We start from the raw sequence: 21,407 nt of genomic DNA, 5'->3' as shown, positions 1-21,407 counted from the left end.
CAGACGATCACGGAGAGAGGGAGAGCGTCGATAGGTAATATCAGGATAAGTGTTAATATATTTGGCAATGGTAGGATCAGATGTGAGTAAGGGCCAAAATTGTTTGAGGACGTCTTTGATTTGGGTATGCTGATTGGAGAATTGGGTGATGAGTCGTGTGGGTTGTTTAGAATCCAATGGTTTGTCGGAGAAAACCAGGTCTTTACGGTTGAGTTTTTTTGCCTTATGGAATGCTTTCTTTAAGAGAGAGTGGCTGTAGCCTCTATCTAAGAGTCTATTATAGAAGTCGTGTGCCGCCCTGAAGAAATCTTCATCGCGGGTACAGTTACGTTTAATCCTGACATATTGACTATATGGTATACTTCGAAGGAGGGGCTCAGGATGGGCACTCTGGGCATGTAGAATTTACGGCGCGGTCTGCCTGCTCCCCTGTGGGGATCTCCTTGGGTGGCTGTGTTCCCCCTCTCCCTCTCTTCCCTCCCGTCTTGGGCACTGACGCCCCAGGTATGTCCGCAGTTCCGTTTAGTGGTGTGGAGCTTAGGGTTGCATGAATGTCCAGCCACAGTTGCAGTGTGTTATTGTTTTTACTATGCAGTGTTTGGTCAAATTAATATTTCTAACATGTGTTTTTATGTCCACCACACAGAATTTTTTATATATATCCACCCTATGAGCTCCTGTTCCCTGAAGAAGCCAATGTTTTGGCGAAACATGTAGGAAAATGAGCCCCCCCTCCTTCAACGGCCACTTGCCATCTGGCCCACTTGACCATTCTTAGGGTCACTTACAGTACATGTATCCACAAAATTTGTATAATTACTGTATGAATTGTTTATAATGTACATTGTATTTATGATAGACTATTAATAAAATTTGTAATTTTAGTATTTTTTGTTTTATCTTTTCTTCTCTAATCTTCCTGACCCTAGCACCGCTATAATCCCTTGTCCACACACCCATTTAACGTTTGATTATTTAGGGGATGAGGTGCTGTATCCTCTGGTACCATCTAGCCATTTTTACTTTCTTTTGATGGTATTTGATCACCTCTGCCGTTTTTATTTTTTGCGCTATAAACGGAAAAAGACCGAAAATTTTGAAAAAAAAATGATATTTTCTACTTTTTATTATAAAAAAAATCCAATAAACTCAATTTTAGTCATACATTTAGGCCAAAATGTATTCGGCCACATGTCTTTGGTAAAAAAAATGTCAATAAGCGTATATTTATTGGTTTGCGCAAAAGTTATAGCGTCTACAAACTAGGGTACATTTTCTGGAATTTACACAGCTTTTATTTTATGACTGCCTATGTCATTTCATGAGGTGCTAAAATGGCAGGGCAGTACAAAACCCCCCCAAATGACCCCATTTTGGAAAGTAGACACCCCAAGGAAATTGCTGAGAGGCATGTTGAACCCATTGAATATTTATTTTTTTTGTCCCAAGTGATTGAATAATGACAAAAAAAAAAAAAAAATTACAAAAAGTTGTCACTAAATGATATATTGCTCACACAGGCCATGCGCATATGTGGAATTGCACCCCAAAATACATTAAGCTGCTTCTCCTGAGTACGGGGATACCACATGTGTGGGACTTTTTGGGAGCCTAGCCGCGTACGGGGCCCCGAAAACCCAGCACCGCCTTCAGGATTTCTAAGGGCGTAAAGTTGTGATTTCACTCCTCACTACCTATCACATTTTTGAAGGCCATAAAATGCCCAGATGGCACAAAACCCCCCCAAATGACCCCATTTTGGAAAGTAGACACCCCAAGCTATTTGCTGAGAGGCATGTTGAGTCCATGGAATATTTTATATTTTGACACAAGTTGCGGGAAAGTGACAATTTTTTTTTTTTTTTGCACAAAGTTGTCACAAAATGATATATTGCTCAAACATGCCATGGGCATATGTGGAATTACACCCCAAAATACATTCTGCTGCTTCTCCTGAGTACGGGGATACCACATGTGTGGGACTTTTTGGGAGCCTAGCCGCGTACGGAGCCCCGAAAACCAAGCACCGCCTTCAGGATTTCTAAGGGCATAAATTTTTGATTTCACTCCTCACTACCTATCACAGTTTTGAAGGCCATAAAATGCCAAGATGGCACAAAACCCCCCCAAATGACCCCATTTTGGAAAGTAGACACCCCAAGCTATTTGCTGAGAGGCATGGTGAGTATTTTGCAGCTCTCATTTGTTTTTGAAAATGAAGAAAGACAAGAAAAACATTTTTTTTTTCTTTTTTCAAATTTCAAAAGTTTGTGACAAAAAGTGAGGTCTGCAAAATACTCACTATACCTCTCAGCAAATAGCTTTGGGTGTCTATTTTCCAAAATGGGGTCATTTGGGGGGGGTTTGTGCCATCTGGGCATTCCATGGCCTCCGAAACTGTGATAGGCAGTGAAGAGTGAAATCAAAAATTTACGCCCTTAGAAAGCCTGAAGGCGGTGCTTGGTTTTCGGGGTCCCGTACGCCGCTAGGCTCCCAAAAAGTCTCACACATGTGGTATCCCCGTACTCAGGAGAAGCAACAGAATGCATTTTGGGGTGTAATTTCACATATTCCCATGGCATGTTTGAGCAATATATCATTTAGTGACAACTTTGTGCAAAAAAAAAAAAAAAATTGTCTTTTTCCCGCAACTTGTGTCACAATATAAAATATTCCATGGACTCGACATGCCTCTCAGCAAATAGCTTGGGGTGTCTACTTTCCAAAATGGGGTCATTTGGGGGGGGTTTGAACTGTCCTGGCATTTTATGCACAACATTTAGAATCTTATGTCACACATCACCCACTCTTCTAACCACTTGAAGACAAAGCCCTTTCTGACACTTTTTGTTTACATGAAAAAATTATTTTTTTTTGCAAGAAAATTACTTTGAACCCCCAAACATTATATATTTTTTTAAAGCAAATGCCCTACAGATTAAAATGGTGGGTGTTTTCATTTTTTTTTTTTCACACAGTATTTGCGCAGCGATTTTTCAAACGCATTTTTTGGGGAAAAAACACACTTTTTAAAATTTTAATGCACTAAAACACACTATATTGCCCAAATGTTTGATGAAATAAAAAAGATGATCATAGGCCGAGTACATGGATACCAAACATGACATGCTTTAAATTTGCGCACAAACGTGCAGTGGCGACAAACTAAATAAATTTTTAAAAGCCTTTACAGGTTACCACTTTAGATTTACAGAGGAGGTCTACTGCTAAAATTACTGCCCTCGATCTGACCTTCGCGGTGATACCTCACATGCATGGGGTAATTGCTGTTTACATTTGACGCCAGACCGACGCTTGCGTTCGCCTTTGCGCGAGAGCAGGGGGGGACAGGGGTGCTTTTTTTTTTTTTTTTTTTTTTTTTTTTTTCTTAATTTTTTAATTTTTTTTCTTATTTTTAAACTGTTCCTTTCATTTTTATTTTTTTTTTTTATCATTTTTATTGTTATCTCAGGGAATGTAAATATCCCCTATGATAGCAATAGGTAGTGACAGGTACTCTTTTTTGAAAAAATTGGGGTCTATTAGACCCTAGATCTCTCCTCTGCCCTCAAAGCATCTGACCACACCAAGATCGGTGTGATAAAATGCTTTCCCAATTTCCCAATGGCGCTGTTTACATCCGGCGAAATCTAAGTCATGAAATGCTCGTAGCTTCCGGTTTCTTAGGCCATAGAGATGATTGGAGCCATTCTGGTCTCTGATCAGCTCTATGGTCAGCTGGCCGAATCACCGGCTGCATTCTCAGGTTCCCTGTTGGGCCAGGAGAGCCAGAGAAAACCATGGAAGACGGTGGGGGGGGGGGGGAATCCCTCCCACTGCTTGTAAAAGCAGTCTAGAGGCTAATTAGCCGCTAGGATTGCTTTTACATGAAAGCCGACCGCTGGCTGAAAAGAATGATACCAAGATGATACCTAAACCTGCAGGCATCATTCTGGTATAACCACTCAAAGTCCAGCAACATACCAGTACGTTGCTGGTCCTTGTATTGTAAACTTTTTTTTCATGCAGCCTGTGGGCTGAACGAAAAAAAGATATTGATCGGTGGGTATGCCCACCATTAGAATACCTCCCTTCATCCGCCCACTTCTAATGATGGGCATACATGCACCATTTATATATGCCGAAGCATGGGGGCATCCTCCCGCAAAAGGCAGGAGCAAATCGCTCCTCCACCCACTGCTGCCCCCACGCTTCGGCATATATGCTGAAGTATGTAACTGTGGTGGTGAAATCACCTCCAACAGCGCTGGAGTCACGGCTTTATATATCGTGGGAGCAAACGCTGTTGCTGTCAAGATAAATAAATCCGCTCTGCAGCTGAATGGCGTACCTGAAAACAAAAAAGTGGTTAACAATAAAAAAACAAAGTATAAAAAAATTGCATACCTATAAAGCAAACATGATAAAAACATAACAATAAAACATTGCAGTATAGAATGCAGAACAATAGAGAGAGAATAGAGAGAGAGAACAATAAAACGACAACTATTTTTGTTTTTTTTTTATTTTATATTTTTTTTGTATTTAAACACTTTTTTTAGTAACTTTAACTTTTAACTGTAACTGTACCAGGTTTGGGTCTCTCAAAATGCGATGGCATCTTGGGAGACCCTGTGTTAGTGTGCCTAGTCTGTGCCGTGCTGAACCCTACGCTAATACTCCACTAGTGTATGATAGCGTTCAAAACATTCACCAATGCATAGACCAGGATTGTCAGGACAGGAGGGACAATACCACCGGGTGTCACGCCTAAATCCGCGCTTGCTGCAGACACAACATCTTTTTTGGGGGGCTCGTTGGGTAGGGGTACTCGGGAGGACATAAGGAAAATGCCTCCCATGCAGCCGGCTTACTGCATCTGGTTGGGGAAGGTGAGGTGGAGCACCGTCTGGATACAGAAGGGCTCTGACGATCTCTTCCTGGAATTTTTAAGGAAGGATCCAGTCCGTCCTGAAGCTCTGTATAGCACATGAGCATTCAGCAAAGCCAATTGAAATAAATAAACAGACACTTTTTTGTACCAGCGTCTGGCCTTACGGGCAATTAGGTACGGCGCCAACAACTGGTCGTTGAGGTCCACCCCTCCCATATTAAGGTTGTATTCGTGGACACAGAGGGGTTTCTCCACAACACCAGTCGCCGTAGTAATTTGGGTCGTCGTGTCTGCATGAAGGGAGGTAAGAACGAAAACTTTCTTATTGTCCCTCCACTTCATAGCGAGCAAATTATTATACTGCAAGCAGGCTCTCTCCCCCAGCCTAAGACGGGACTCTACAAGCCGCTGGGGAAAGCCCCGGCGATTAGGTCGCACGGTGCCACATGCTCCAATGTGATGATCAAACAAGTGACTAAAAAGTGGCACGCTCGTATAATAATTGTCCACGTACAAGTGGTACCCCTTTCCGAATAAGGGTGACACCAAGTCCCACACTATCTTGCCAGCGCTTCCTATGTAGTCAGGGCAGTTTATCGGCTCTACGTGACTATCTTTGCCCTCGTAAACCATAAATCTACATGTATAGCCTGTGGCCCTGTCACAGAGCTTATACATCTTGACCCCGTATCTGGCACGCTTGCTGGGAAGGTACTGTTTGAAGGACAAGCGGCCAGAAAACTTAATCAGGGACTCATCAACGCAGACAACTTGATGGGGGGGTAAACAAGTCTGCAAAACGTTGGTTGAAGTGGTTTACGAGGGGCCGAATTTTGTAGAGCCGATCGTATGCAGGGTCTCCACGAGGACGACAGAGTTCATTGTCGTTGAAGTGCATGAACCGCAAAATCTGCTCGTATCGTGCCCTGGCCATGGAGGCAGAGAACACGGGCATATGGTGAATTGGGTCAGTGGACCAATATGACCGCAACTCACTCTTTTTGGTTATGCCCATGAGGAGGGAAAGGCCCAGAAAGATCTTAAATTCGGAGACCGTAATTGGTCTCCAATCTCTGGCAAGGGAGGACTGGGGAATAGTGGCGATGTGTTGACCAGCGTACAAATTGCTTTGGTCCACAATAGATCTATAGAGATCTTCGGTGAAAAACAGCGAATAAAAATCCAGTGGCGTAAAGTCAACTGTTTCCACCTGAATTCCGGGTTGGCCAGTGAAAGGGGGAAGTACGGGTGCTGCAGAAGTGGTGGGTTCCCAATTCGGATTGGCGAATGCAGCAGGAAGGGCACTATGGGCACGACGGGCCTGTGTTCGTCTTCTTGGTGGCAGCGGGACGCTACTTGTGCTTGCCACCTCGCCAGCTTGAACTGCACTTATGGGACTCGCCACGTCACCACGTGATACTGCAGTGCTGGATGTACGACCAGGGTGTACTAGGCCGCTGGTGCTTGCCAGTTCACCAGAAGGAGTAGCGGCACTAGTACTTCTCTGCTCCATACGAGAGCCCTGCGGTTCTTGCACTTCAAGGACAGAAGAAGTTCGGGGTCTGGTACGCCTGACCCTAGCAGGGACCACAACTCCGTCGTCAGAGCTATCTGTCATGGAGCCGCTGTCCTCTACAGGTTCGTATTCTGAGCCCGAACTTGACAGATGAGTGACTTCCTCTTCACTATCTGTCATGCTCAGAAACGTGTAGGCCTCTTCACTAGTGTACCTTCGATTTGCCATTTTGGCCTCTAAATTTAGGGGTACACTAGTGAGACTCACAGGCAAAAAAGCTCCTGACTGTTAGCGACTGATTCAAAACGCTACCAAAAAACTGTTAGCGATCGCAGGGATCAGGCCTGACTCTGCGAACGCTGCAGTTATGTGTGCTTAGTGTTTTGTAAGTGTCAGTTATCGATCGATACTGCACTTGGGTGGGCTGGGCAGGGCTGGGCCGAGGAGCAAAACGCAGGTGCTAGCAGGTATCTGGGCTGATCCCGCTAACACTGCGTTTCAGGGAACCCTAAACTGCTGGGGAGTATAGATCTGATCGGATCAGATATCGATCCGTTCAGATACTATAGCACTAAGGGAGGTGTATGCTGCGTGCGTGGGTTTTAGCGGTACTGGCGCTAACCTGACGCTGCCTGGGGCGACGCAGACCTAAGCTGACCCTAAAAATGTAATTTATATCACTGCCGGGCAATTAGGGGGTTAAACCTTTATAGGGTAATAAACGGCGGGTGCCCTAAAACTATAGTAAACTGTAATAAACTGTAATAAACTACAAAAAACAAACTAGCTAACCAGCGTCACCCGTAACACTTATACGGTGATCGCTGGTGAAAGGGTTAACTAGGGGGCAATCAAGGGGTTAAAACCTTTAGCGGGTAGTATATGGGGGTCCCTGTCGCTATAAAACACTGACAGCGAACCTATATACTTACCTCCCTAACTAACGTCACCTGTGTCACTAATACAGCGATCAGAAAAACGATCGCTTAGCGACACTGGCGACGGGGGGTAATCAAGGGGTTAACTTTTATTAGGGGGGGGTTAGGGGGGTACCCTGGACCTAAAGGGGGCTAACCTAACTGCCCTAACACTTCTAACTGACACAAACTGACACCAATGCAAAAAAAAAAAAAACTGCTATTGGTGACAGAGTGACAGGGGGTACAGGGGGGTGATCGGGGGGTGACAGGGGGGTGAAAAGTGTGCCTGCGTGTTCTACTGTAAGTGTAGTGTTGGTGCACTTACTTGGATGTCTTCTCTCCTCGGCGTCGGATCAAAAAGACCGACTCGAGGAGAGATGACATCACTTCCTTTCCCTCTGTTTACATTACAGAGGGAAAGGAAGCATTTTCATTCACCGGGAGCGATCGGGAGGGGGTGGCCAACAATGGATGGCCTCCCCCTCACCTCTCATCGCCCGCGAACGAGAGCCGACCGCCTATGGCACCGGGGGGGGGTCCGATCGGACCCCCCACCCGCGGGAGGCAGATCACGTACAGGTACATGATTCTGCCTGCCCGTGCCATTCTGCCGCCGTATATATGCGTTAAGTGGGAGAAAATCTACCCCTAGGAGGGCAAATTCACTCCTGTAAGTTATCATGAGGAAAGAGGTGTCTCCACTGAAGCTTTATCACCAATCCTTGTTTCCACAACAACCCAAGATTTTCAAAATCCAATTGTCCCAGGGACAAGGTGTACTCTTCTGAATAGGGGCACAGACAGCAAAACAAAAGTTACTGGGGTAGTAATCCTTCCCTATGCACTTAAAAAAATAAATAAATAAATTAAAAATAAATAAATAAAAAAAAAAATATTTGTTCCAACCTGCATACAAATTCAACTTGAGAACAAACCTACAGAACCTTGTTTGTGACCCAGGGACTGCCTGTACTTTTATTTGGCGCTTTCATAGCATCCTAATGAATTGATTTTATTCATATATTTATATAAAGTTTCTATTGATTTATTTTGCTCCCACATAGTAAGCGCTGCATTCTTTCTATTTCATATTAGATTCATGTAATTCACATTATAGTTACAGCAGCTTTAGACATTTTGAGCAGTACTTTTGGTAAAAAGTAATCAGTTTTTTACCTTTTTTTGCCTTTCCAGTCCACCGTTGCAAATTCAATATTTTTCTCTCCATCCCCTTGCAACTTCCCCAGTGCAAAATGTGAATTATACTCCCTGAAATCCCTTCAATATTTTTATTTTCATAGTACATTTTTTGAATAAATCCAAGTTCACAGGTGGTTACAGTACAATTTTCTACATCATGCAGCACAGTAGTAGTACCACAAAAATGTGTGTAACAGTGACATACAGAGGCAGGATTCACAAGTTTGGGGTAAATACCTTAATGTACACTGTTGCTCACGTTTTTGGCTTTTTTGCCAAAGCTCCTGAACTCAACTCAATAACAGCCTATGTATCCATGCACGCATAGGCTTTTACCAGAGTTTAGAGGCTTTAAAGTACTACTCCTGAACGCATAAGAATCATGTTCGGGAGTGAAAAGTTGTGGCAGAAAAATGCCAAACATGGCAAAAGCACATGCAAAGGTAGCTAAACGCACATTAATGCTAGGTGCATTTAGTGCTTGGGCATTTTCTTTTATTTTAGCCATTTGAAATAAAAAAAAAAAAAGATTTATTCTGGCCAATGAAATAAATGCCCAAGTGCTTGATGAAGGTAAATGCGGTACACATGTTTACCAGCTTCAAGCGTTTTTTGTTTTATCAGCGTCCAGTGTGCATGTACCCAAAGAGAATATGCGGTTGTCTTCTCAGTACATGGTAGACATTGACAAAGGAAGAAACCGCCTTCTCACTTCTATGAGTGCTTTTATTTTCTAACAGAACCCCTATGACTGAAAATGATGGGGAAAAATAGTGTGGGTGATATAATTAGTTTGTAGTGAACTTGGAAGGTTGCTCACAAGTATAGAAACATCATAACCAGTCCTCTAATTTGGAGTCCTCTAAATTTAGCGGGTCAACCTCTGGCCTCCTATGTTATTCTACAGAGGAAGTATATAGTATTCACTGACATCACTTAAATATTACTATTACATTAAACAAAATTGATTACTCCCATGTTACTTTTTTTTTTTTTTTTTTTTTTAATTCGTAAAAATGTTTCCACATTTACCTGCATGAAATTAACATTTAAATCGCTGTCGGTGCCAGAAGATTACAGTATTTTTGGGAGAAACGATCAACGCGGTCTTAGTAAATCTACATACAAAATACCACAAGCATTTGTTAATGTGCATGTTGGAAATTAAAAAGATACATGCAATAAAAATGTTAGTTGACTGGTAAAAAGTGTGACATTAAGGTCGCAGTCTGCTATCCTTGTTGCTACCTGTTTGAGTAGTGTTTTTCTGATTAGCCATGGATATGTTCCTTCTTTTAGTAAATAGACTCAAACCTTTACAAAAATGGTTAAACAACTTTTTAAACTGAGCTCCCTGCTTGAGACTCCTCTGTATAATATAAATGAACGCCATTTTCTTTTGCATTGTCTAAGAACTGTCATACTACCTGTAGTGTAAACACTGACATTCTCTATTGTATGACCATGTTTAATCACATGATGTTGCCAAGGTTGTATGAATAACTACAGGATGACAGTGACATACAATGATGCTGCAGGGGGGGATTCCCACAGAAAATTGCTGTTAAACTGCATAACCGTATGGCTCCAAATTAAGTTTATACTGTGTGCAAAAGTTGCTTCATCACACATTAAAAGTATGCTAAACATGCTATGAACTTAACTGTAAATCTCATGAATAGTAGTTGTTTCACTCAAACTAGTCCAATTGCTGTGGTCTGTGCTGGACTGGATAGTGTTTTTCAGTCCTTAAGCCAGCAGGTCCCAGCAATAGTGTACTTATTTCATAGGCCCTGGTGGAAAAGCTATCTACCTGCAAGTTTATGGAGAATGGCATCTATAGTTACAGCACAATGAACCCTTGCAGGCTTAGGAGAACCAGTGTGGCATCTACAGTAGCCCATAATTCCTGGTCTGTGTTGTCTGCAGTAAGCATAAGGGGGTATGGCTAGGGGGGCTGTTGGGTAAAATTAGGTAAAGTTAGGTAAAAATGACACCATCCTTTGAAATATACAAAGTTCTATTCTAATGCTTTTTGTGACCATCAAGTAAAATTACACAGAAGTCACCAAAAAAAAAAAATTCTGCGCTATAAGCAAATTGAAAACATAAGAATGCACAGAACCTGTATTTTAGCTAGTAAAAGTAAAATGGGGAAATTTTGTTTGTTGTAGTTTTATGTAATTTTTGTGGTCAAACATACCTTTTTTACAGGTGTTTACCCTGCCCAAAGTGAGCAGCAAACTCAAGCTGAAACTGACAGCAACAGAAGGATGCCGGGTGCGCAAGTCATCAGTGTGCAATTTTGGCAGCTGTCGATCAGAAGATCACAATGAGAACCATTTGACTGTCCTCACAAATCTAGGAGATATCCAGGTGATATCCCTGCCACATCTTAAACCACAAGTGCGATATGACTGTATCCGGAAGGAAGATGTCAGTGGTATTGCATCCTGTGTATTTACGAAGTATGGACAAGGTGAGTGCAAAGATTCGCCCAACATCTCACTCTTGTTTTGTTGAGTTTTCTACATAGCGTAGAAGGTGTTTTGCCACTTTCAAAAATGATGTAAATATCAACTAAAACAAAAAAATCATGCCATCATAGATTTCTGACATCGGTATGTTTTTTTTATCTGAATTTTTAGGGATTGGGCTTTGTGTGAAGCTGTCTGTGGCTTCTGTTAATTCTTTTTAACAGCATTAAAGTGATTGTAAACCCATCGGTTTTTCTTTTTTTTTCTTTAAAGACCGAGCCTATTTTGCAGACTTGGTGTTTACAAGTTAAAATCAGTTTTTTTCTTTTTTGCTAGTTAATTACTTGGAACCCCCAAACATTTTTTTTTTTTTTTCTTCCCAGACACTCTAGAGAATAAAATGGCGGTCGTTGTAATACTTTGTCACACCATATTTGCGCAGCAGTCTTGCAAGCGCAATTTTTTGGGAAAAAAATACACTTTTTTAATTAAATAAGACAACAGTAAAGTTAGCCCCATTTTTTATTTTTTTTTTATATTGTGAAAGAATGTTATGCCAAGTAAATTGATACCCAACATGTTGCACTTCAAAATTGCACCTGCTCGTGGAATGGCGACAAACTTTGACCCTTAAACTCCATAAGTGACGTTTAAAAATTTCTACAGGTTACCAGTTTTAAGTTAGAGTGCTATTCTAGTACTAGAATTATTGCTCTTTCCCTATCGATCACGACAATATCTCACGTGTGGTTTGAACACAGTTTTCATATGCGAGTGTGACTTGCGTTTGCTTCTGCGCACGAGCTTGGTGTCACTTCCATTATCCAATGGTATGGAGCCGAGCTGGGGCCATCTTTCCCTCACTCGGCATCCAGCCTCACAGTGGGAAAGACTCGCTTGTTTCCGCCGATAACGACGGCTCCGGTAAGCGGTGAAGACGCGGTGGGGGGGAGGGGGAAAGATTAAAAGTCCTCTTTTATCTGAAAGAGGGCCGTTGAAGAGGATACTGGGGGTATGGCAGCTATTCACTGCCAGACAACGGTATTTCACTTCAAACAGCCGCCGTATAATGACGGTGAGCGGTCCGCAAGTGGCTAAATTAAAAACGTCATACTTGGTTTTGCACACAGCAGCCTCAAGCAGCCTCCTCTTTTTGTGTCATCCTCTGGTGTGCCTGGCTCACACCCCTCCCACCTGCTGAGTGCCCACCATAGCAAGCCACTTGCTATGGAGACTCATACTCGCTCCTGAGAAACATAGAGCATAGCTCAGCCCTGCTCCCTCCCCCAGGGTAAATGGCTCCCGCTGCTATCTCTGAGCCTATGAGGAGGGAGAGCTTGTGTATGGCGCTAGAAATAATTAAGGCTTGGGTAAGTAAAAGGGAGTGCTGCACTCAGAGGATTTTTACCTTAATGTAGAGAATGCATTAAGGTAAAAAACCTTCAGCCCTTAGAACCATTTTAATGTGTTGTAATAGGTGTGTGTGTGTGTGTGTGTTTGTGTCTAATTTAAAGGCTTTCTGCATTAAACTGCAGTAGCAGACTGGGTACTTTGCTTAAAAAAGGAGAAACATTCTACCAACAACACATCCACCTCTGGAAGTTATGCTACTTTCGCACTGGGGCGGGGGTGCGTTAGCGGTAAAGCGCCGTTAGTTCTAGCAGAGCTTTTCGGCCGCTAGCGGGGCGCTTTTAACCTCCGCTAGCGGCCGAAGAAAGGGTTAAAAGAGTCAGTGTTTCAGCGATGCCGAAGCGCTTTTGCAGGTGCTTCGCAGCGCTGCTTATTCGTTTCAATGAGCAGGGGTGGTGGGGGAGCGGTGTTTACACCACTGCCACACCACCCTAAAGATGCTGCTTGCAGAACTTTTTCTGCTTTCACACTGGGGAAGTATGAGAGTTGCTTTTCAGGCACTTTACAGGCCCTTTTTTTAGTGCTAAAACGCCTGAAAAGCACCTCAGTGTGAAAGGGATCTAACTTTCACTGCAGAAGGGGAAGAATTTACAACCAGTTAAAGGTATTTGAGCAGAAAAAGTAGTGGTCCACTGACCAGCATCTTATCTATCCTAGACAGTCATACATAGAGGAGAAACATGCGTACATCTGCTGATCACAATACTTGATGCCATGCTTCTTCCATCTAAACAGTCGTTGCCAGTTTACTGAATCTTGTGAAGTGTTTTCTTTGAGATTCCCAATTAGGCGTGTGTAAGGAGTCTGGGACCACCATAAGTATAGTATAATTCTTCCAGCCATACAATTCCATACAGATGGGCAGTCAGACTTGAAGGGAAGGTGGCATGTAGAATGTCAACACTAATAGAGATAGGAGAGAGAATTGCTTATATAGGAAGATAAATCTGCCTTGACTGTCTAACTTGAGATTATCCACCTCTTTCCCCACTTCCTCTACCATTATTTGTATTGCACAGAGCTGCCCCAAAAAGGAGGCAATACAAATACTGGGACATTTTCTACCTTAATGCAGGGAATGCATTGAGGTAAAATGTCAAGCCTTTACAACCACTTTCAGTCCTGGTACAACATCAGTTATCCATAAAAAACGGCATCATCTATTCAGGTCACCAACAATTGGAATCATGCAGGGCAAGCCCGGGAAACCATTATTTTAAAGGATAGTCTCAATGGAACCACAAGTGGCAAGGATTAGAACCCTCCACTTCAAATTTTTTTTTTTTTTTTAATCGTCTTGCTGGCTGTTCTGTCGGGCACAGAGGATTGTTGTAAAGATTGAAGTTAGTCCTCTAGGCCTCCGATGCTGGTCTTCTCCTCTGTTAGCCCTGGTTCACACTACCGCGACTCAAGTCGCTCCGACTTGGAAGAAGGTTCCTGCACTACTTTGGAGTGACTTCAACATGACTTCTGTTAAATAAGTAGTATTTAAGCCCCATTGAAGTTGCACAGGGATGTCTGCTTCCTGTAGGGGAAGTGAAATTTTCAACTGGTATATAAAGTCACTGACTGCCTACACAACTCGACCCCCCCCCCCCCCTCCCCCGGAGTCGTCACCATCTTTGTTGTGATGCTTGAACATCTCCAACCTCGAAACAGATTTCAGGGCACTGTTAGGGGGTAGCGTGTGGTACAAATGATCAGCTATGGGGTGAGGGGGATATCGAGCTACGAGGAAAGTATTTTCTACACGCTTTGTTGATGCAGGTTTGGGTACGGGTATATTGTACAGTGGAGCTTTCGTTGTCTCACCACATGCTGCTTCAGGCCACATACCCGTCTAACATCAGTAGTAAAGGATTGTTAGCCTGGTAGTATGAAATATTGCTTGTGAATATTTTTCTCTTTCAATCGTTTTTATTGAAGGTTATGTATGAGGTACAAAACAGCAATAAGAAAACAACGGAAGTATGGCAACAAACCATTTTCATCACGAGATATAATCTTAGCGTGTACATAATTTCTCTACCTAGGGAGATATCGATCATACAATAAAAATATTAGAGTAAAATAACACTTAACATCCTAAGAGAAAACTATCGTCCTAAGCCAGTTAGCCATTAATGATTATTGACCTGGAAGTACCACTTAAACCAGTAGATCCAATTTTTATTTTTTTTTTTTTTCCCTCCAGTTTTTAATCCATCATTGCTAGATGCAAACATACATTCATAGGTACCATGGGTGTGCACCAAGGTGATTACTTCAGCCCTAGAGACCCATTTGGTTGTCTTCCAGTGTCGGACTGGACACATTAGCCTGGCGGCTAGCAGGATGTGAACGATAAGGCATTGTTACATGGTCAGAAACTCCTTTATACCTATGCTCAGTAATGCAAGAGCTGGTGTGAGGTTAACGGATATCCTAGTGGTTTTGGTTATTAAATCCGCTACTTCCTGAGCCCTGAAAGTTGCACCGTATGTCTAATTCACATTTCTCAAAGGGATTAAGCTTGCTAAAGGTGATTTTTGTCTTATAGGAGATTGTAGAAAAGTGCCTTTTTTAGAGTAGTAGATTCAGTGAATCTGTATCTCCATGCCAGTTTGTGTATGGACTTGTGGAGTTATATATCAAGCAATGAGTCACCTGCATGTATTTATAGTAGTCGAAGGTGGAAAGAGCGTAAGAATTTTGTAGTGTGGAAAAAGATTTTAACAAGTCTCCTTTTTTTTTATAGGTCTGAAATTTGAGTGATACCATTGTTTATCCATGTGCTGAAGGAAGTATTTGGAATGAAGCATTGCTATAGGGAGGGGTAATTTAACTGGAGAGGGACCTAGGGGTGCTTTTTCTAGAAAGTAGTGGAAAGCTAGAGCCAAGGCGATAAGCGTAGGGGAAATGTTCTTATCCGTGTATTTTACCAGGGTTACACTGAGCAACCAGTTTAAGTTGTGTCCTGGAATCTGAAATATATATAACCTGTGCCTCCAACTGATCTATGTTTTAGCAGTTTATTGCGAGAACATCTAGCTTTTTTTATTTTGCTACATATAGCAGCTTAATAGGGATTGTAGGTACCCAAAGTAAGAGCTTGGGATGGGCATAGATCTGAATAGGTACAACAATTGGGGTAATTGGAGCATTTTAAATGCTGCTAATCTTCCCATCTATGAAAGTGTCGCAGATCAGTCAAGTTCCTGTGAAAGATTATGAAGACAAGGGGAACGATTGGCCCGAAACAAGGACGAAACTTTGTTGGTTAACTTAATTCCAAGGTAGGTGATGGAATCTTCAGCCACGCATAGGGATATGTGGCAGCATAGAGATTCTTATTGTGAGGGAGGCAACCCCAGATTCAAGATAAGATTTGTTTTCATCTACTTTATAATAAGAAATCGTACTGAATTCAGATGTTTGCTGCACTGAAGCCATGGAAGAAGCAGGGTTGGTTATCATGAGAATGACATCCTCTGCAAATAGACTCTAAGGAGCATAAAAACCCAACTTGAGGCCTGTGATGTCTTTGTGACCAAATTTTCTCTGAGTGGTTCCATGAGAAGATTGAAGATAAGAGGGGAGAGGGAGCACCCTTTTCTAGTTCATGATATTAAACGTTTTAGACCTGGGCAGTGGGGCGTGAGCATAATGCCATTATTGATGAAAGAATGTGGCCTTGGAAGCCAAATTTTCGTAGTGTCATGGCCAGGTACGACCAATGTACTCTGTCAAATGCCTTCTCTGCATCCAAAGAGCAGAGAAGGCATTTTGTGGTGATTGGCCTAATGAATAATATTGATCATCCATCGGGTGGCGTCAGTCGTTTGTTGCCCCATTGTGAAGCCAGATTGGTATGGGTGGATCAGAGTTGGGAGAATATCAATCAGGCGATTAGCAACTACTTTAGCAATTTTAATTCATGTTTTAGTAATATCGGGCAAAAGTTTTGAGGGGAAGTAGGTTCCTTCCCTGGTTCGGTAGCGTATTAAGGCTTTCAACATTTCATCTGGGTAGGATGCATCGGCATTGAAAAGTCTTGTTAAGGGGTCAATAACGATGTCCTTGAATTGTTTATAGTATTCTCCTACAAAGCCATTGGGTTCAGGGTATTTGGAAGGGAGTTAAGAGCCTTGTTTATCTCTGAGTGAGTGAACAGAGTTGAGTTCAAGTTGTGAGTCAGGCTTGGAAGCTGCACTTTTATCTAAAAATGATTGAATGGCAGCATGGTCAGGCTGTGGCGTTGAAGCACCGTGTTTTAGATTATAGAGCGCACTATAATATGCTTGGAAAGCATCAGCTATTGCTTGTGGATTGGTCTGCTTTTCTCATTTAGTTGGGTGGTACAGATGGGGAATATGTGACTTAATACGATAACCTTTGATTTGTTGGGCCAAAAATTTTGCTGCTTTATTTCCGGTAGCATAAAAGGTCATTTTGTGACGCTTTTGCGATTTATTTATTTTTTTTTTTTTCTTTTTATATCCTTCTAATAAGAGGGATCTCAACTCTAGTCTCCATTTACCTAACTTGGATTTGAAGTCATAGTTCTTGTTTGTTTAGTGTGTCGGTGACCCTAATTTCAGACTGTCAATGCACTGCGTCCTCTTTTTTTTTTTTTGCCCTGGCACCAAATTGAATGAAGAGACCACGCATAAAAGCTTTATGTGCAGCCCATAGCATAGTTGGTTCAGAAACCAAATCTTTGTTTATCTGGAAAAACTCTTCTAAATGTTTCCTGAGACCTTTGCCATAGGGATCAGATAGCAAGAGGTGGGTGTTCATCTGCCAAAGATATGTGGGGTTGGATTTTGGGTTGTCCTCAATAGTTATGCAGGGAGGCGAGTGGTCTGACCAGGTGATAGGAAGAATCTCGGAGGATGAAACTTTTTGTAAGAGCCATTGGTCTGTTAGGAAGAGATCGATTCGGGAGTACGACTTGTGACATGCTGGGAAAAAAAAAGTAATCTTGTTCCTCTGCGTGCTGGCATCTCCATATATCATGCAGTTTTGTTAGGTGTGGCCCTAAATTAGGTTTGCCTCGCCTAGTTGAAGCCGAGGAGTTGAGCTGTGGCTCAGGGACTAAGTTAAAGTCTCTGCACCATAGAAGACATCCTTTTTGCACAGTATTGATGTTGTGGAGTTTCCGTAGAAAGCGTAGCTTGTGAGTGTTAGGTGCGCACATGTGAACGATAGTGTAATTGTTGAGTGCATAAAAGAATAAGATACCGTCCATCTGGATCTGCGATGACATCATGAAGTTAAAATGATATTGTGTTTTTAATTGCCAGGAAGACTCCCTTCTTTTTCGCTGGGGCGCTTACTGTGAATATGTGAGGGAAATTTTTGTTGGTACAGAGAGGCTGATGTGACGCATGGAAGTGTCTCTTGCACACACATGATGTCACAATTGGAGTCTTTGGATAACTTCCAGAGAGATGATCTTTTCGCTGGATGATTCAGCCCCTTAGCAATTATAGAAAGAAGCTTTATGGTCATGGTGTCTGTTGACTTTCCAGTGGCCCAAGGACGCTGGTTGTTTACCATGCACACCTACAAGCTCCAAGTGCTGTGGAGATGAAGTTGCTCAGCTAGCATGATATATAGTCATGCAAGTAAAAGGATTCAGAAATGTATCCAAAAACAGAACCAATAGAACAGCAAAAGTAACCAAAAGAAAGTATGGTCTGTGCCCTAAACAACATCCTGGGTGGTAGACATTCCTTGTGCCAAGGAAGAGTATTTGGGGGTGAACAAGTTCAAAAGGCTGGAGGTGGCCCTACACCAGACTGTGTTGCAGAGATGTAGAATCCATAGTGCCTAATCCAGTTGCGCCTGGAGGTGCGTTGGGGTAGCTGTGTGTCGTGAGGTGTATTATTTACAGCTGGTCTTGCTGACGGTGTAACAGGAGGTTCAATGAGGATGTCCCATGTGAGTAGCAGGTTCACGCCCTCATGTAGTGAAGACACCGTATGTTTAGTGCCGTTAATGCGTGATTAGCAATTTAGCTGGGGCTACCCATTGGTACTGGACCTTGTGGATCCTCATGGCCTTCTTCAGGGTTTTAAGCTGCCTGTGGCGCTGGAGCGTATGTTAGGATAAGTCTGCGAAGAGATGGGACTGGGGATCAGGAAGAGACCCTAAGCTTCTCGCTTGATGCATAAGCTGCTCCTTCACATGATAAAAATGAATGCACAGTATGACATCTCTTGGGACCGAGTCAGGCAAAAATGGCGGTTTGGGGAGTCTATGAATGCGGTCAATAACCAGCTTGATGTTTTAACTCAGGTAGTAGCTTTTTGATCATGTTGCGAACATAAGGTGGTAGCTCAAGAGCCTGTACCGATTTGGATATCCCGCAAATTTTAACATTGTTGCCGCTGGATCTATATTCTAGGTCCAAGTATATCAAATGGAAATACAGCGCTGTCTAAATGGCTCTTCGAGAAGATGCAATAATTGAGGTCCTGCTTCTTCTAGAGAATACAACAATTAAGGTCCTGCTGCAGTTTATAATGTGAGATACAAAAGGTAAATGCCTTACCAGCTGCTCCGATATCTTTTTTTAAAGGAGATCAGCTCTGCTTTTAGGCTTATATCCCAGCCACAGTCTCTGTTTAACCATCAGATGGCAACTCTCCTCCTTTATGGTCTTCCCTGAATATCTCCCGGTCAGCAGTTAACCCAATGGAAAGGAGAAAACAACTGCAATCAACAGTTGGCCTGGAGCATGACCAAAAAAGTTCTTTTTTGTTTTCTCCTTTCCATTGGGTTAACTGCTGACCGGGAGATATTCAGGGAAGACCAGAGAGGAGGAGAGGAGCTAAAAGCAGAGCTGATCTCCTTAAAAAAGAGATCGGAGCAGCTGGTAAGAGGCAGTTATTTTCCAGGTGGGAGGACTTTACTATCTCAAATCACTTTTTCCTATGGCGTTTTCCAGTTTGAAGTCACTATCTATGAAGGAGAGACATCCCTTTAATGTGAACATTCAGTGACCAGCAACATTATCAGTTTAGACAATCTGTGTGAACAACAATATCTTCATTGACTTTTTATGACTTTATCATGTGATTAATTGCACAATACATTTCGGATTCATTATTATGATGCAAATTGATTTTCTACAGGTATTAGAATTTTCCTTACCGCCAGGGAGCAAATATGTCCCTCACTGGATAAGGACATTCCATCGTTTGCAGTGAATTACTAACACGTATAGGTCTCATATAGCGCAGTTTTTTTTCTTTGATATTCTAGGTCCGCCAATTTATCTTTAATCCACTGGTTCTCCTCAACATGGTCTTCATGAGCATCGACAAGATCATTTACAGTGGATGCAATGTCCCCCATTTTTGCTTTTGGTCTCCCAGCTAAGTGACATCCTGTTTAAACTGCTGCACAATGGAGATCATGTCAGTTTGTAAGGAGCTTCTGAGGGACATTAGCATATCCTTGAGAAGGGTGTCCATAACAGGTTGGTTAGAGGTGGGAAAGGAGGATATGGTGTCCTTCTGTGAGCCCTGTGCCCCAGGAGAGGGAATGACTCGCCTTGTGCTTATCCGAAGGGAGAGGATCCAATCTCATCCTTGCTTTTGCTGTGCTGCATGTCTCTGGAGTACCAGGAGGTGAAGGAGGAGCAGGCTGTGTAGTGGGTGTCTGCCACTGAGCCGCTCTGAGATATCTTTTCCATTGATGGATGTAAGGCTGAGAGAGGGGGCAGTTCTCCCTTCTCCCTTCTAAGAGCTCGGCCGCGGCGCAATCTTGCAGGCTCCGGTCCACCAGCTGGAGCAGAAAAGAAAAGCCATGATCTTTTGTGGGTGACATTCCCCTTTTTCCTTTTGGTGGACATCCCCCTGCTGGTGCAGAGCAGATCGAGCGCTTGCTGGGTAGTAAATGGCCTTGTGGATCGCTGGCAGTCGCTGGGAATACAGTCCGGTGACAGGAGCTCCTCAATCAGGCATCTATCTTGCCCCCCCCCCCCCCCCCCCTGTAAATATTTTTCTGTGTACCAGCTATAGCCAGCAGGTGGTGAGAGTGAGGCTATAACTTTTAATGACTTTTTTCTGAAGCTCTGTTGTGAATGAAATGGAATAGCAGGAGTTAATTTAACAGCTGAATAAGTTAGTGGAGGGACTTTCCGCTGTTTGTCTCCCCCAAACCCATGCCCCCACCCAAAGAAAATCCCAACTTTCTTTCTTTTTTTTTCCAAACAAGATTTATTGAAAATTAGTTTTTTGTACTGTATGTTCGAAAATTCTATGTCAAGCATATTGTTGTACAATCAATGTGCTGCAATAAACAGTTGGATAAATGTAACAGGTACCACATTTAGCCCGCCTAGGGGGCTATCAATGCCCAAAATCAAGGAAGGCTGCAAGTATCAAGTAATTGATGATGATGATGAACATCAAATAACTGGTTTAAACCCAAAATGGTAAGTAATGAAGAGGGTATTTGAAGGACAGAAGAAATAATAAAAAAAGGGGAAAAATTATAAGTAAAACCAGGGGCAGGGGGGAGGGGGAAGGAAAGGGAATTCTGGAATAAGCATAAAATGTATTTGGTTGGGTTAGGATGGTTGGTTGAGGGAAAAAATGCTGATAGGAGGTATTATACAATGGCCAATGAGGCCCTCCTAACTAGGGTAAAATCTGTATAGGCGGAAAGGGGGTGGTGATGCTTTAGATTAATAGATATCGGTGTAAAAAGGGGGGAGTAGATGAGGGATGGAGGATATGTTGAAGGTAAAGTGGGAAGATGATTAGTCTGTCGTTAGATCTCTCCGGTGGGGGCTGTTCAGATATTCCCCACTTTCTTATTAGACAACACAGACTGCTCTACAAATGAAGTGTCATAAAAGCTTATTTGTCAAATTAAGAGTAAAATAAATGATTTAAAGTTGACCCTAACTGAATGACATTTAGTTTGCTATAGTATGGTGTATCAAACAAGTGCCCTTTTTACGGTCTAAAAAAAAAATTGTTTTTACCATTTAC

The 21,407-nt window shown here is 42.6% G+C and overlaps 1 protein-coding gene across 6 annotated transcripts in view; it reads left to right on the top strand.

Moving 5' to 3' along the window:
• LLGL2 (LLGL scribble cell polarity complex component 2) overlaps window positions 1-21,407 on the top strand; it is a 156,489-nt gene that overhangs the window by 113,461 nt on the left and 21,621 nt on the right. For all 6 annotated transcript variants that reach the window (XM_073608170.1, XM_073608171.1, XM_073608168.1 and 3 more), the window contains exon 20: window positions 10,745-11,009. In XM_073608170.1, coding sequence (XP_073464271.1) covers window positions 10,745-11,009 — 265 coding nt within the window. The remainder of the gene's footprint in view (window positions 1-10,744; window positions 11,010-21,407) is intronic.

Source organism: Aquarana catesbeiana, linkage group LG12 (assembly GCF_042186555.1).
Source record: "Aquarana catesbeiana isolate 2022-GZ linkage group LG12, ASM4218655v1, whole genome shotgun sequence".
Taxonomy (NCBI): domain Eukaryota; kingdom Metazoa; phylum Chordata; class Amphibia; order Anura; family Ranidae; genus Aquarana; species Aquarana catesbeiana.
Note: the sequence above shows the minus strand (reverse complement) of the source record. Positions and strands in the feature narration are given on the sequence as shown.